The sequence below is a fragment of the Dermacentor silvarum genome, chromosome 2, assembly GCF_013339745.2.
Source record: "Dermacentor silvarum isolate Dsil-2018 chromosome 2, BIME_Dsil_1.4, whole genome shotgun sequence".
Lineage (NCBI taxonomy): Eukaryota > Metazoa > Arthropoda > Arachnida > Ixodida > Ixodidae > Dermacentor > Dermacentor silvarum.
In genome coordinates, this window is record NC_051155.1 from 221,530,345 (window position 1) to 221,547,154 (window position 16,810).

The 16,810-nt window shown below is 47.3% G+C and overlaps 1 protein-coding gene across 1 annotated transcript in view; it reads right to left on the reverse strand.

The window, feature by feature from the left end:
- Nucleotides 1-5,754: 5,754 nt before the first annotated feature.
- Nucleotides 5,755-16,810, reverse strand: part of LOC119442699 (hemicentin-2) — a 295,183-nt gene continuing 284,127 nt past the window's right edge. Inside the window, exon 12 of the mRNA XM_037707667.2 lies at nucleotides 5,755-9,523. Within this exon, the coding sequence (XP_037563595.1) occupies nucleotides 9,498-9,523 (26 nt within the window). The 3' untranslated portion in view covers nucleotides 5,755-9,497. The remainder of the gene's footprint in view (nucleotides 9,524-16,810) is intronic.

Sequence of the window (16,810 nt, forward strand, 5' to 3'; positions counted from 1 at the left end):
TTAACTTTTGATTGGCTATTCATTGGCTATCGCGAGGTGAAGCGAGGCGCAGCTGTGTGCAGTGACGTCCTTGCTAGGCGAGTTTTTGCGAATGCTACGGGGAGAAACGAAAAGCTTAAACAGCTCCGCTGTTAAAATGTCTCGGAAAGTGGTCGTTTGAGAATACTGCCACAGGTTAGTTAAGCACACGCGCGATATTTTGACGCCACTGACATCATCGTTCATGAAAGACACCTGACAGTGCTATGAACACATTTCGGGGCTGTGTGTCTGCCTTTGAAATAGTTAAAATTAATTGATTAATTCAGGGGTATTACGTGCCAAAAGTACGAACTGAATATGAGTCACGCCGAAGTTGGGGACTACGGATTACCATTTGACCACCTGGGGTCCCTTAACGTGCGCCTAAATCAAAGCAGACGAGCATTTTTGCATTTCGCCCCCATCGAGTTAAAATCGTCATGCATTGTATCTTCACTTATGCTTTATGCCATGAACTGGTATGGCATGGTATGCTATGAATTGGTGAAAGTGCGATGCCGACTAGGTGTTGCGGGCCAAGGTTTTGTGGAAATTATCTGACGGGGAACAAGGTGCAAGTACACTCAGTTCGAAGAGATCAGGACACTCGGAACCAATGAATTCAAGCCATTTCTCGGCAAGATTTTCTCACGGCGTCGGGACACCAAGGTATTACTTTTTTTGTAATTTGATGCTTCTGCGGACACTAATTTTCTACACTTCTACTGTGTCTCGTTTAATGCAGTATTTTAGGGCAGTAATCTTCATAGTTGTTCTCGTGGCCAATTTTATTTCCCCGTGAATTAACACCAGACGTGTGGGATTCATCAGGCGACAGCATTTCCCGTATAAGCCGAATGCTGATGTTCGCTCATAAAACCGGACGCATCTGGTGCAAAGTTGTGCGAAATAAGGATATGAAAGAAAAAAGTTGTCACCCACCTGACAACAGCAAGAAGATTTGTTTTTAAATAAGAAAACATACGGGCTTCTCGAAAAGATCCGAACAATATCGCCTCCGAAGAACCTCCCCATGTTCACCCCATGTTATGTTGGTCTTGCTAGGTGCAAATCATGTTCTCTGCAATCAAGGTCACAGGCGTGCATACTCTGTGTATTGTAAGCTGAGGGCGGACACAAAATCTAGGAATTTTTTTTTCTAATTCGAAACACTCCAAAAAGTTATTCAGCTTCAAAGTACTCTCTCTAGGACGCAATGGACTTGTCCTGCCTATTTATTCTTTGCTCATAAGTGTTCAGCAACTCTTGAAAACTGATGTCCCTGATGAGCTTCAGTCGTTTTCGTAGTTATCTCCTCTCCATCTTGCAAACGCGTACCATTAAAGGGGCCCTCACCAAGTCACATAGCAAATTTTGGTTACACGCTAGAAGTTGTTACCTTCCCTCTAAGGAGTGTTCTATCGCAATAATTTTATTGCGATAGCAATTATATGGACACTCCATGCGGATTTCTGCCATCGGAGTCGCCATCGCCGTTGCCGTGAGGTTAGGGCAACCAGCGCTGAGACTTCGCATGCCAGCAGCAGCGCCATAACACACAGCCTAGTGAGCGGTAGAAACAGTTTTCAGCTGCACATGCGGCGATTTCGCGTTATCAATTACACCGCTCATCTTGAGGTACATGTGTCCAGGTTTTGGCCTGATTGGGAACCGGCGTGATAGAACGTATGAGCGTATGCGCTTTGTCTACCACGCATCAGGTAGGACCCTATGGCCAGAGTTTGGCTCGATGCATAGAACGAAAGCGAACGTTGATATAGGCGCGCGTCTGCTATCATCCAAAATGTCGTACCATTTTCGGGGCCTCCCTATCGGATGGTGTCAGCATATTTCAACTGCACACCCAAACTGCCGTAGCGCCTCCTGGCCAGCGCTGGTTTCCCGAGTCCAACAGCGATGAAATATAGTCGCCGCGCACCGTATGTTATATGTGCGCGAGGGACGCGCGCTTTCACGGGGAGCGAACGCACGGCGGAGAGCAAACACGTTTTCTTCCGTCGCACGAAAGGCTGTGGGAGGATGGGAGGGAAAGAGGGGAGGCGACGTTTAGCTGCGGCACCAAATGCGTATTTATATAAAGACGTTGCGAGGCGAGAAGGTGATAAAGACTTCCGACGCTGCTCGACGAGTGTCCCGTTCTGATTTCGTCGAATACCTACGAGCCGCCGCCAGAGCCACCGGCAACAGTCACCAACACCGCGCGCGTTCGGTGCGAACGCGGGCAAAACGCCGACAGCGTCGACTACAGTTCTGCGCGTTGCAGGTGCTGCTGCGTGTCCAAGTTTATATACAGCTGATAAAACCACTATCCTTACTCCGTATAGCTCTCTACTAATTTGCTGTCACAATTGATGCTTCGCCTTTCGGGTGAAACTGCGACATTGTTCTCAAATTAGTTCCTTCCTTAACAGCACAGATAGAATTATTTGAAGTGCCGCTAACCCACGATTTCAGGAGGCGAGCGTCACCACCAACATGGACACCCTCTCCATTTGCCCTCGTCTAGCCTCCGCAAGCGAAATTCCTTCCCTGCGTTCTCCCATACCGGAGCTGGAGGATCGCTTGAAGAATACGTCACGGGCCCGCTTCTTTTTTTTCTCTCTCACTCGCGTTTCGTTACGGTCTCACGCGCGAGCTGTTGCGCTTGTCACGTGTCGCACTGCACGAGAACACCCTATTAGCGGTATAAGTCAGTGCCACAATCACGAGAGCTGAGGCAGTAGCGAGGGGATGAAAAAAACATGATCTCAGCGCTGGAATAGGTAGAAAATGACAGTTTCGTTCTCTGCGCGCAAGCGTCGGAACAAGCAGATGAAACGGAAGTACAGCCGTCCATTTTATGAAAGGGAACACGCGACCGCGTGGCAGTAGCCTCCTACCGCACATGTGGCGCGGCACAGTGGCGACACGTGAAAATAAAAAAGGAGATAGTGGTGTCGTTCCTTCTACTGCCTGCACTCCCGTCACAAATGTGTTTGTCCCTTTCTTTTTTTTTACGCTTTCTTTTTGATATTCATATTTTGTTGGGTCATTTCAGCAAACAAGGATTGTTTTCGATAACGACTGTTGCTATCACAGCTTCGGAAGCATTCGGGGCAAATAAAAAGCATACAAAATTTTTGACCTGACCAGACGTGCTTTTACTATCTCACGTGCCGTTGATACAAGCGCAAATCGTATAAGAGCGCTTATCATCCTACGTGAGAACTTCGCTTAGTCAGCTATCCGCTGAGATGCGTGACATCCACGTAACGCGGAGGCATATAAAAAGAATGTTAAATGTGCTGTTTATTGCAAGTGTTTGGCTAGTTTTCCTTCATTCACATTCTGACGCTCCGCTTGTCGAGCGTTCAACCCTATAGAACGACGCCCCCTCCTCTTGTCAGTTTAATAATAAAACAAAATGGCCACAGTTGCTTATGGTGAGAGGATGAAAATAGTTAAACTTTCATTTAGGTGTTATGCGGCCAGAGAAGAATTGCAGCGTAAGTGCGACGTCCATTCAGGACTGTCAACAGGGTCATTCAAGCATATCGATACGAAGGCCGCATCAAAGATGCTGCTCACAGAAGACGACCCCGAGCCACATCTACAAGGGACGATTTATTGATCCTAGCGGGTTGCTCCCATCGAACCCTCCATGAGTGCGAAGAGATGGCGACGGGCAATGCGTTTGGATGTAAGCCATTCTACGGTCTGACTAAGGCTCCACGATGTTGGTCTGCACAGTCGAGTCGCCACGTACCGAAAAGCCCCACTGTCAGTACAAAACAATGTAGCTCGCCTGAGGTTTGCGAATGACCAAAGAAGCTGTAGTGTCTGCGACCTGGAAGTCGGTAGTCTTTTCCGACAAATCAACATTCTCGACTCGATGGGATCGGTAGCAGAGGGTGTGGCGACTTGAGGGCACGCGATTCAACCACGAGAATGTGAAGCATGTGGCAGCAAGTGGTCCCACCGCTCTGAATGCGTGGTGCGCAATTTCATTTCAAGACCTTGGTCCTCTATTTGAACAGTGCTGCGTATTGTGACACACTGGAATGCGTATTAATTCCGTACGTATTAGGGACGGACCATGGCCGGATGGCTGCTATCATTATCAGCAAGATCTCTGCCCCTATCCACACAGCCAAACGAGTGACTAAACTATGGACGCGCGAGGAGTCAACTGCCTTGAATGGTCGCCAAAGGGAGCTGATCTGAATATAATCGAGAATGTGCGGGGACTCGTGAAGTTTCCCCTGTCAAAGCGCTCGCTCAATACCGTGTATGCTAATGAGCTCTGAGACTCAGTCCAGGAAGAATGAGCTTTCGTTGAAGCTTTCTTTATATGATTACCTGCCTTCCAGGATGGTGTGCGTCATTCAGTACAGTGGAGGCATGACGCGTTACTAGGACACAAAGCAGCAGTGGAAAAACACATTTCTACTCGGCGATGGGCACATGTTAAAACCGTAGTTTACAATATTGTTACGTTTCTTTTATTACAATTCAGCCTGAATTATATCCGAAGTGCTGCTGTATGGAAGATGCTACATAACCATTATACGCTTTCGTAATCGATCTTTGTACAGGGTGGACCAACTATCATGCACCAAGATTTAAACACATGCAAATGCCACCTAGCCGGACAGAACTAAGGAAATGTTGTTTGTCGTCGCTTGGAGATACTCAGATTATATCTTGCATACCGCCTAACTATTTAATTAGTCTTAATTAATTAATCAACTCCTCAAATATTATAATTAGATAAAAAGTATCAATGAGAAAATTGCAGAGCAACATGAAAAACTCCCGATAGAACTTTCTGTCGCCCAATACGCGCTGCACAAAACAGAAGCCCGCGAATACGCGCAAAATTGCCGCGCGACTGGCCGCTCGAGGCACTTCGCGTGTATTCGCGGGCTTCTTTCACGCTCGGAAAAACAATTTTATGAAGCACGTATTGAGCAACAGAAAGCTGTATAGAGAGTTTTTCATGTTGCTCTACGATTTTCTTATTGACACTTTTCATTTAATTATATAATTTGAGAATTTCATTAATTAATTAAGAATAATTATGTACTGAGGTAGAATGAAAAAAAATTATCTGAACATCTCTAAGCAACGGCAAACAACAATACCTTGGTTCTGTGCAGCTACGTGGCAATTGCATATTTTAAAATCTTGGTGGATGATAGTTGCGACACCCTGTATATATATATATACTCTATGCGCTTGACTGTTAACAAATTTATTTATTTCTTTTAGTATTACTTTTTAGTTGTTCCTTTCTTGTTCTATAACATCGAGAAATAGACTAACCGAGGTACTCTCTACCTTTATCTCTCCACAGCTATTAATGCATAGCAGACACTTATTCATTAATCCGTAATGATTCATTAGAAAGAAAGGAGAACAATCATCGAAGAATTCTAAGTCGTTGAATGACAGCACAAAGCAAATAATATGCGACTACGCAACCATTGTCAACGCCGATTTAATACTTGTCCTAAGTCCTATTGTGTCCTTTTGAACACATAATGAAATCGGTGAGAATTTCGAGGGATATTTTTTATTATACTGTTTCCTTACTTCACTTTGCAGCACCTACCTGTATCTCATAATGTCCGTCTATTCGAGCCACTATGCACTTGTGACAAAAAGAAATATATAAAAAAAAGAGGGGGGGGGGGGACACACGCACGCACCAATACAAACACAGACACGACATTTTCAATCAGAAGGCTGAAATGCGCTGTTATTTTTTATTAGATTCATCTTTGTTTTTTTTCTTTTCTGTAAGATACACACACGCGGTGTTCTGAGATTGGTTGGGTAAACAGCAATGTCGTGCGTCCATAAAATCCATTGTGCACATTCATGTATTCGCGCAGGCATTCAAACAACACCTTCACGCCAACAATTCTTGACAGGTTCACGCGGGGCAACAGAACCGCAGCACAAAATGTCCCCCACGAGACTTCACGGTAAACCGTCAGTCGCACGTTTTTTTCTTTTTTTTTTCTTGTTTTATTTTTATTCGTTGACGCGGAGTCTTCGGTACTGCTTGAATAAGTGACGCTCGATCGCATGCCAGCATCCGTACGCGCAGGGCAAGCAATCACAGTTTAGCTACGCTGAGCAACACGGAGTGCGCACTCCGCGAGCCCGATGGTAATGACGTCATTCCAACACACTCGAAGACGTTTTGATGCCGCCGGTGATGGTTAAATGCGAAAAGAAACTCTGAATACGTACCGGCGTCCGTTAACTTCTTTCCCGAGAGGTAGTTTTCACGCTTTTACAAATCGCAGTAAGTGAATATCTTCAGTCGACAGACTGAATGGATGCCAGTATGCTCGCGGCTAGCATGCACGACACCCGTAGCACATCAAAATGCAAGAAACTAATCTCTTATACCCTTTCAACAGGCAATGACAAAGCTTGTACGAAACAACGTTCTTATTCTCTCGAAAACGAGAACACTGTACATGTCAAATGCAGAATCATAACAGCATAATCTACGCTATGAGCTTGTGATTGCATCAAGGGTCACACTTTATGTATGTGGCACAAACTGAACGCCGAGCAGTTTTGGTCATTAGCGATGGTGCGCCAGCGTTATTTGTTCAATAATTAAACTAGAACTATTTTTCATACGTTAAGCGGGAGATGCCTCCGTTGTTACTCAGCCTCTCCATCATCATCGCCAGCAGCGGTGCTTTAAACCTCGGCTTCGCGCCGAACATCGAACGTGCGAAAAATGGTGTTAGTATATAGGAAGTCGTGCCACTGTGAACATATTAAACGAACTGCGGTCACAAGTTCATCACACGCCGCGCACTCTGGGAAAGCGCTGCACACAGCGGATTTGTCAGGCAGCTTAAAAAATATATATAGCAAGCACCGAAGAAGCTCGACGGGAAACATTGCTTCTTTGCTTTCCCCCCTTTGTGATTCACGAAACAGCCGATCATTCGTTATCAACGCATCAGCAACAGAAAAAAACATATGCTTCTTCGATATTCACGTCGCCGCTTAGTTATTCGCGGTGCGACCGATTTCCCAAGGAGCCTCGTTTTGTGGATGCGCATAGATTAGTTTTATTGACTAGACTATCGATCTGTGATGGAAGCTTTCGTCTTTCTTTCCGAGCACAGCACGCAACCTTATGCAAGTTTCATTTATCGTACAGCTTCCGGTTTTGTTCGTGTGTGCGTCGCACCATCAACAGCTGGCTAAATTACCATATTATGCAGTAACAAAGTCGGCGGGCATGACTCGTAGCCGGTGCGCAAGTGTGACAACAACACGCACTGTTGGCTTGCGTCGGTGACTAAACCATGCGCGGTTCTTTCGAACCGCTGTGGATTGACTAGATAGGGATATTTCAACCCGCAACAGAGCATCTAGCTGTGACATGAATCAACGGTAAGGAAAGACGAATGAGGAGGGAAATACGAGACGATTGGCCACGCTGTTATACCTTGCTGTCAGGTGGGAAGGGGTGGACGCTCTAAAGAATGGAACAGCTTACGTACGCGTACGGACGTTAATCTCTTCAATGCAACAAATATAAAACAACACTAAAAGAAAAAGCCGCCGAAGGGATGATAACAGTCGCGAAGGGCGCGATGGCGCCCAAGCACTTGCCTGTATGGTATGTGCATGCTTTTGGTCTGTCTTTGTCTTTTTTTTTTATTCGTTCGCGCTGAAACACACGTGCAGTAGCAACGCACAGCACTCTTGAGCGTACGCAGATTGTTCCACGTCACTACAGGACTCTGATATCACACACATTCAGCACACGTCCACTCTAGTGTATAAGACACTTTCAATCACCCCAGAGAGACGATGCTATCGGACGCTTGACGCTGTTTCTCTACACGGATGAGACGTACGCTGCGAGGCGGTCCTCACTCGGTTATAAATAATAAAATGAAATGAAGCAGTGGGACTCGCGTAGATATTTCTGTAGGGTTCGCATAAGAGTACAAATGAGAATGGAAACACATACATTTTAACTTTTATCTTCTGGCACTGTTGAGTCAACACGCTTATTCGTCAGTGCGAGGATCAAGGCAGGGGGTCAAAGGAGACAAGGTAACGTCTGAACAAACGCACTACCATTTCAGCCGCCATCTGCTATAGGTTGCTGGCTCAGTGATTTAGTGGTTGAGAAAACTATTTGCACTGTTATATCTAAACTGCTCTCTCCTTCTCTCTTTTTTGATAGTCGGCCACCTAGCCTAATCATTTTTTCTTCGGTGCATCCTGTCGCTTCAGTCAGCTGGTCCGTTGTCTGAGTGTTCGGCTTTTAAAGCATGTTTACAACATGCCCAAGTGCTGTGACAAACGGAGGCAACACGATAGCACCCGATTTGTACATATCACGTCAGTATCAGGAAGATGTCACGACATGGTTTTCGATAAAAATGCCTTGCATGACTAAGGCGAATTCCCCATGCGCTTGCAACTCTACTTCAGATGGGAACAGTCATATGTCGTCATCGTTATTAGAGAGATCTTCTAATCACAGTTTGGTTAGGCAACATTATTCATACACCTTACATTTAGAGCGTTATATACCTTGAGTAACTTCGGCTCCATTAAAATTCAGTCACTATTATAATTACAATCACGGTATGATGGCGCAGAAAACTTTTGCTCTAATCGCACATGATGTGTTAGAGCTCAACAGTTGATTATTACTCAAGATTTAGAACACGTGATTAGATCTCCGAGGGTTCGTACAAAGTGCAGACCGGCTCGCAGCGCCCGAATGACAGAACTGTCAGCGATTCCGCTGTGTTCCTCACTATAGCTGGCCAGCAAGTCCGATCAGAGCTCGCGAAAATTTTCTCGGAAACAACCGGCAGACCTTCTACGGCGAAAAATATGCCGAAGGCTACACAGAGCTCATTCAATGTCAATTATCATTTCTGCCAAGAAACTCGGGCGCCACCTCACCGCAGTCTGAGGTGGTGCCCTCAGTTTCACAACGCTTCACTGCCCATCGCATCCAATTACCACTGCAAACACCACGGTGCGACGTCCGTCCACTCGTCCTGGGCCCTCGCAATATAGAGAAATAGAAAAAATAAAGAGGAACAATAAAAACCGGTATGACTGAACAGCGCGCACACACACAAACACACACACACCGCCAGGCCCGCACCAATCACAGCGCGGCATCCTCCGAACCACGCATAAGGCACACAACACAGTTCTGAGACGGCGTCGAGCGCTCTGGTGACGGGCTTCCTTTAGGCACGGGTCACCATCGCAGTGTGTGTCAGCGTTTCTCTATACTATCTCTATACGGGCTCAGCGAACGACGCTTGATACACGTCGAACGGTGGCTGGCGGTGTCGTCGAGATGGGCGATGCGCTCGCTCCTTCTTTGTTCCTTGGCTTGGTTCCTTTTCGCTAGAGCTCCTTTTCGCGATGCCGCTTATCCGGGCCGACGTCGATCACCTGATGTCCAGGCAGCTGTAGTCTGCGAGAAGGAGAAACGAGCAAAGGTTGAGGGGAAGTTAGGCGTTTTGCAGAATCAGGTTGCTCGAGAGCGACAGCGGGATAGCCGCCGTAAGATTAAATACGACTGAATGGCTGCGGAGAGTCAGTTTTCATGGCTTTCGGCTCCTTCACAAATCATAAAAAGTGATAAGATGTCCTCGGAGTTTTTTTTTTTTTTTTTTTTCATTCTTGCGAAGCTACGAAGCCATTCACATTTGGCCTCTGTGGACATATAGCGCATATCTAGCTTCGACAGGTCTTCTGAAACCTGACAGCCAAATTCAAGTTACCTTGTGACATTCATTGTAAATGCATCTTCATCAGATAATTGTAGCAGAATAATAAGCGCGATTTCCTGCGGGCTTCCCACAACACCAAAACTAAATCGTTCCTTTCAAAAGGCTTCTCGAATCGAATCCTGGCCGAATAATGTCGGCCGATCACGGAGACAGCCTAAAAGTAAAGTGAGCCGATCCCAGAGATGATGTAATCAAAACTTGGCCTGTCACAAATACAGTTTAATCCGCCATCACATAGGTCGCTTGAGCCACGTGGTGGAGTCACAGGGTGGAATACGTCACTGCGTTTAGCACCACTCTGTTCCCGAATGCGTGGCCCGCTTGTCCTTGCTTCGTTCATAAGGTGTTCTATACAAAATGGCGCTCAACAAAATTCCAGCGAATTTCACAGAAGTGAACAACGTACTTGATAATCATTATTGATGGCTTCTACTCAATTTTTACTGATACATATACAGTTTTCCTTGCATTTGAACGGAAATAAATCCTAATTATTCAAGTCGACACACGGGTCGATCACATTCACGGATCGACATTCAGTGAGCGAACACAACTAATAACAACTAATAATTAAAAAAGTCAACAGCGATGACTAGTACACTTCTTTGTACTGAACGACTGAACAATTTATGCGTCCATTTCAGGAGCAATATATTACCTCGCGTGGTTGTCTTCCGTTTTGTTGCGGTGACAGTTTTCTCGAAATTACTGCCATTAGAATGCAATCGCTGCATGCAATTAAGCTAGGCATGCCTGTTGTCTCTGAACTTTCGCGCAGGTTGTTGCCTAGTCGATATCGAAACCAGCTTTTACTGCGATAGCAATTATATACAATCTCCAGGAGCATTTCTGCCGTCGCCGTCGTCGTTGCCATGAGGTTCCGTATAAAGTCCAAGGGCGATAACATCGTTGCCGCGCGCCGTATGCTGCATGTGCGAATGAAAGCGTGCGAGGGTGAGTCGGCGATTGCGGCTCAATCTCGCGCACGCAAGGGAAGAAAGCGGGAAGGAAGCGCGCCGTCTTCCGTCGCGCGCAACGCTCCGGGGGGAGGGTACGAAGAGGGGGGGGGGCGCATTTTACTCCGTGCAGCCAGGGTTCTTGAAAGCCATCGGCGTCGGGGACGCAGTCCACCGTGCGCTGTGCTTCCGGGGCTTAGTTTGCGTTGATGCGAGATGCAGCACGAAGGTCAATTTGCTGGCTGTTGCACCCGCACATCCTCACTCCAGCGTTTTGGCAGCGAGTTTCCGCGGTCAACGAGTGAGATGTGTTCATGTTTGCTTGTTAGCGCGTGGCACCATGCTTGTTAATTTAGTTAGTATGGCTATGTTTGCAAGTTTATACGGCTGATAGAACTACTATCCTTACTTCGTATAGCTGTCCACTCATTTGCTATCGCAATCGATGCTTGGCCCTTTCTAATCCGATCACACGCACGAAGCGAATAACACTGTAGAATCTGGAACCTACGCGAGCACCCTGATGGCTCTGGGAGAGTGAGGTGACCCTTACATAAATAGCCGACGTTCTTGACTAGCGAGTTCAGATTCGAGGAGAGCCGTCTAATTCATGCTCGACGATATATCATCATTCTAGTGCTGCTTTTCTTTCTGGGCAGAAGTTCGCCAAATAAAGACTTCCATAATTTAATCGATTCCCTGGCAGCGCCTCCTCACTGTTACCAAACCGCGACAATATCGCGTTCCATATTTCTCGCGTAATCTTATAATTTACTTCAACGCGCAAATTCGTAAATAACGTTTCATACGTTGAGACAAATCACATTGTATATAACTTGACAATTTTAACAGCTGAAGACTGCTGCTGGCAATATAACTGTATCTGGTAAAGTCGTTTATACGATAGTTATAGTAAAAATAATAATTGAACTGTGTGGTGTTACGCGCCAAAGCTGCTTTATGATTATAAGGCACACCGTATATAGTGGAGGACTCCCAAATACTTTGAACCACCTGGTGTTCTCAAACGTGTACCTAAATCTAACTGCATCAGCGTTCTTGCATTTAGCTCTCATCGAAATGCGACCGCCACAGCCGGGGTTGAACCTGCAACCTCGAGCTCAGCAGCGCAATCCCATAACCACTAAGTTACCCCCGGCGGGGTATATAAAGAAATAAACCCGAGCGACAGCGCACTTCACAGTTTTAAAGCAGTGTCGGTCGAGAAAAAGATGTATACACTCGTATATCTTGAAAATGAGAAATATAGGGGACCCTCCGGGGAGCGGTGCGTCATCATAACCGCACGACAGCGTCGCGACAGGCGGCCTGCTGCTCCTCCGACCCCAATCGGCTCAAATGTCACGACCTCGCGTTCATCCCAGCAAGCTCTTTCCAACGGCGCCCGCTAAATAGGCGAGCGTCAACGTTGCTGCGGCAGCGCGGCCCTCAGAGGGAAAAGAACGAGCCACGTCTTTTCACAAATTTTTCAGTCTCGGAGCCATCGCCCTCTAATGTTCTCACAACTGGTCCCCATTCTCTTGTGTTTCGTCTTCTTCCTCTCCTCCGGTCACCATTTGTAGCAGCGCGCCGGCCATGCTTACATAAACAGCGCCGAGTACGTCATCGTAGACGCTCCTTTGCCATCTTTCGTTTCCTCGAAAAAAAGAAAGCAAGAAAGAAGAAAGCCTTCCTTTCTTTTTCGAAATCGCTTTTAACAACAAGCCCCGTCGCCTTCCGGGACGGCGTGATTTATCGTCCGCAAAACTTTGAGCCGCAGACGAGGACGCGACGCGTTTGTCCGTTTGTGCGCGTGGCGGCGGCGGTGGAAGCGCGGTGACAGTGCACGCTCGCGCCAAGCGAGCATGCAGTCGCGTTGTTCCTTCCAGCCTTCCTTTATCTTCCTTCTTCCCCTCCCCTCCCTTTTTGTTTTTACTTCCGCTCTTCTTCCTTTCTGCCTCGCGTTTGCCACGTTCTGTTCTATGCTTCCTCCTGCCTCGCTGCCTTCTGCTCGTGAGCCCCATCTTCCTCGAGGGCCATCCTTCCCTTCCCTTATGGGGAGAGCGGAAGCTGCCCTTTTATCGCTCCACACTCCGCTCCTCTTCTTCCTCGAAGCGAAAGTTTTAGGTCAGCAGCAGCGGCAGATCAGGCGCGCAAGCGAAAACGCCGCGTTCATACTCGTCGGCTGGCTTGTTCGCCCGCTCGGCAGGAGCCAGTTCTTCCAGCCGTAACGGCGAGATGGCGCTAGCTTCGTCGCCGCCGCCGCCGTCATGCTGCGGTTCATGGGTGACGGGCCCTTCGGGAGGAGCTTAACTTGTCTTTATTTTCGCTCTTTTTACCTCCTCTTCACTCGATCCATATCTGTCTGTCTCCTTTCTTTCTTTCTCTTTTCCTTTAAGCGGTTATTTGTTTCGCATCTTTTTTCCACCCTTCAGTGGAAGGAAATGCGAAAGAGTTCCGCCCGGGATAGGAGGAGGCATGGGAGCTCGGGGGATATCTCTTCTCGACCGACTTTCTGCGAGCGAACGGAGCAAAACGCGGGCTCTACGTACGGGAGGGGAGAGTTTGGGAAGGAAAGTAAAGGCGAGGGAAGAGGTGTGTCGTATCCGCTCGAATATACGTTGCCTCCACCTTCTTCTGCTAAGGGGACAGCCATGATGACCAAAGAAAGCTAGGGTATGTTCTTCCTTCCTTCCTTCCTTCCTTCCTTCCTTCCTTCCTTCCTTCCTTCCTTCCTTCCTTCCTTCCTTCCTTCATTCATTCATTCATTCATTCATTCATTCATTCATTCATTCATTCATTCATTCATTCATTCATTTAGTTGCTATAGGTGCAACCCTTGGTGCTGGCTGAGGGGCTATGGCCCTCAGCCAGCACCAACGTTATTGCAACGCTGTGCGGTGTACGTACATACGGCGCTGCTTTGTTCGCCAATATCCGCCTAGCAAGGAGTCTTCACCCCTTGCTTCTCTGTCTTTCTCTCTACCTTACTTAGCTTTCCCGCAGTGTGTGGTAGCAAAGCGGGGTCTTTTGGCCCAATAGCGTTAAGGTCCTTTTCTTGCTTCCTCCCCTTTTGCGTTGCTTCTTGCGCAAAAAACTGGGGGCAAGCAGGTAAAAAACGAGAGAATGCGGTAAGTGTAGCCGACGAAAACGGAGGTGGAGGAGTCGCGTGGAAAGTTGGCGTTATTCACGGTTGGCTTGCGCTGCTTCCGAGAACAGCCCATAACCATTCTTCTACCCTTCCCTGCCTCCTTCGCCCCCAACTGTGCTAAACATGCATGGTTTGCTGCTGCGTGGCCGATCGAGATGGAGTAAATCTGGTTGCTTATAAAACTTTTGATGCCCGCGAGCTTAAATACATCGCATTACCTGGCGTTGCATGATGGCGGGCAAATGCAAACTCACGTAGAAAAGAAGCCGACGCGAAGAAAGTCGAAGAGCATGGCACATTAGTTGCGTGTACTTTCTATAGGATTGTTAAATTTTGAATCCTCCCCTCCTTCCTATCTTTCATTTCTATGTTTGTCTCCTCCTTTCTGAAGAGTAGGCAGGCGTTGTGCCCCTTCTGGTGGCAGTTGCCAGCCTTGCTCCTCGCTTTCTCTTTCCTGTGCATATGTTTACAAATCAAATACTAATAATAATTTTGAAAATCGTCGTGTTAGTATGAATGTTCAGAAAGTAAGGCATTCGCATATACAATCAAATATCAAATTAGTTAATATGTTTTGAAACTATAAGAAGAAACACGCATAGAGAATGTGGCAGAAGTAAAGACAGGGCTGTATTTTGTAAGGATTACTTTTTAATTTCCATCGTGTTTTGGCTTTCGTCTCGGGCTCGGATGAAACCACGCCCTCACTATTACTATAGATCGACCAAACGGCGAGACGGATGACAATAAAACAATATTATCAATAGAAAAGTATTCTTGAAAAAGCTGGTGTCCTACAGTCACACGCAGAGCTCCTGCAGAGAACCGGAAGTCTCTTAAGATGTGGCAGCATTTAAGTGCTCCCCATTTTAATCGGCACGTCCAACAGTTACTGGCTGGCTTGCAACAGGCACCTGAAGCGCCCCGTGCCTCGCTCTTCCAAAAATCGTGCATTATATTCATTTGTAATCTCAACAGGAAGCATATTGAACATAGAAGCTAATCAACAATTATTTAGAATCTAAACAAGAATTTTTGTTGGGGCGTGTGTATGTGTCGACTTTTTATTGCGATAGCATTTATATGGACACTGCAAGCGCATTTTTACCGTCGTCGTCATCGTCGTCATCGCCGTGAGGTTCCGTATAAAGTCCAACGGCGATAAAACCGTCGCCGCGCGCCGTACGCTGTGTGTGCGAGTGAAAGCGTGCGAGGGTGAGCCGGCTATAGAGAGGAAGGCGGCCGGAAGCGTGCGGTCTTCGTTCGCTCGCGGGGCACGGGGAGGAGGAGGAAGCGACGGAGACGGTGGGGGTGGTGGGTGAGTTCTGCCCTTGCGGCTGCTGCTGATGGAGCTGCCGCGCAGGTACCGTATCTTGAAAGCGATCTGCTGTGTGGCCGAAGTGTGCACCCACGGGGGCCTCATCTTCAAAGCGATCTGCGATGGGTACAAAGTGCATGCGCCGAGTGCCGGCAGCTTCGTATGCGCTATGCGTTCGACGTTTAGTTCGTGTTGAAGCGAGACGAGAGACAGCGCGAAGGTCAATTTGCCACTGCTGCTGGCGCGCTTTCTCACTCCAGCGTTTTGACGAGTTTCCGCGGTCATCGAGTGAGATGTGTATGCGCGCGTGACACCGTGCTTGTTTATTTATTTAGTAAACGTATCTACCACTTTATACTGCTGATGAAACTACTATCCTTACTTTGTATAGACGGTTTTACTGTTTACAAACAAACCTCGCTTGCCGCTGATTGGTTGCCCCATCGGAACTTCCGGCAGGAGAGCTAGAAGCACTTCCGGCTATGTTGTTTGAAGGCATGCGTGACGTGAGGCCGGCGTGTCGATGTTTTCACTGCTTGGTGGAATCTGTGATGAGCTGATTCTACATCGTGAATAGTGTCGAGATGACGAGCGACTGCTTTAAAGCGCTTAGTACCGAGGCAAAAGATCGGTATCGCCAAAAGCTGATGTTCAGAGGCGAAGAGCTGCCCGATCCGCTGGACGATGATGTCGTGCGATTTTCGTTTTCGTCGGGCTCCAAACACCTTCCCTCCGTCACAACACCGGAGCAACAAGCGGAGCATATTAGTGAGGACATACAATGAACGCAGACTGTGGTCTTCAAGGCACGTAATGGGACTGCCGAAAAGTAGAAAAATTTTAATGGCACTTTCTTCTTCTTTCTGGGGTTTTACGTGCCAAAACCAGTTCTGATTATGAGGCTCGCTGTATAGTGGAGGGTTCCGGATTAATTTTGATCACTGGGGGTTCTTTAACGTTCACCACAACACAAACACACGGGCGTTGTTGCATTTCGCAATGGCACTTTTATTGCTGCAAGATGGAGGATGAAGTGGTAAGCTGTGCATGCGTACATGCACATGTTTTCTGCGTCATATGCCTTGTTTCTGCTTTTCAATATGCAATCACAAATAACAGTAAATTCTCAAACGTAATTTAGTGCAAGACACCTAGATCGACTGAAATGGGACTAACTTAAATGCTCACGAATTTACCACACTTCTAACAAAATGAAACCTGTAGTGTTGGGCACGAGATTGCAATTTATCATTGGCCTCCGTTAATTCGTAAATGCTTTTAGAATGTGGCCGAAACTTCTTACATGCATGCACGGAAATTGCTAGCTTTTCTGCGATTCTGCTGTGCGATACCGATACGAATGCTCACATGCCGCCGCGGTGGCTCGGCGGTTACGGTACCCGGTTGCTGACCCGAAAGACGCCGTTTGGGCCCCGGCCGTCGCATTTCGATCGAGGCGAAATGCTAGAGGTCCGCGTACTGTGCGATATCAGTGCACGTTAAAGAACCACAGGTGGTCGAAATTATCCGGAGCCCTCTACTG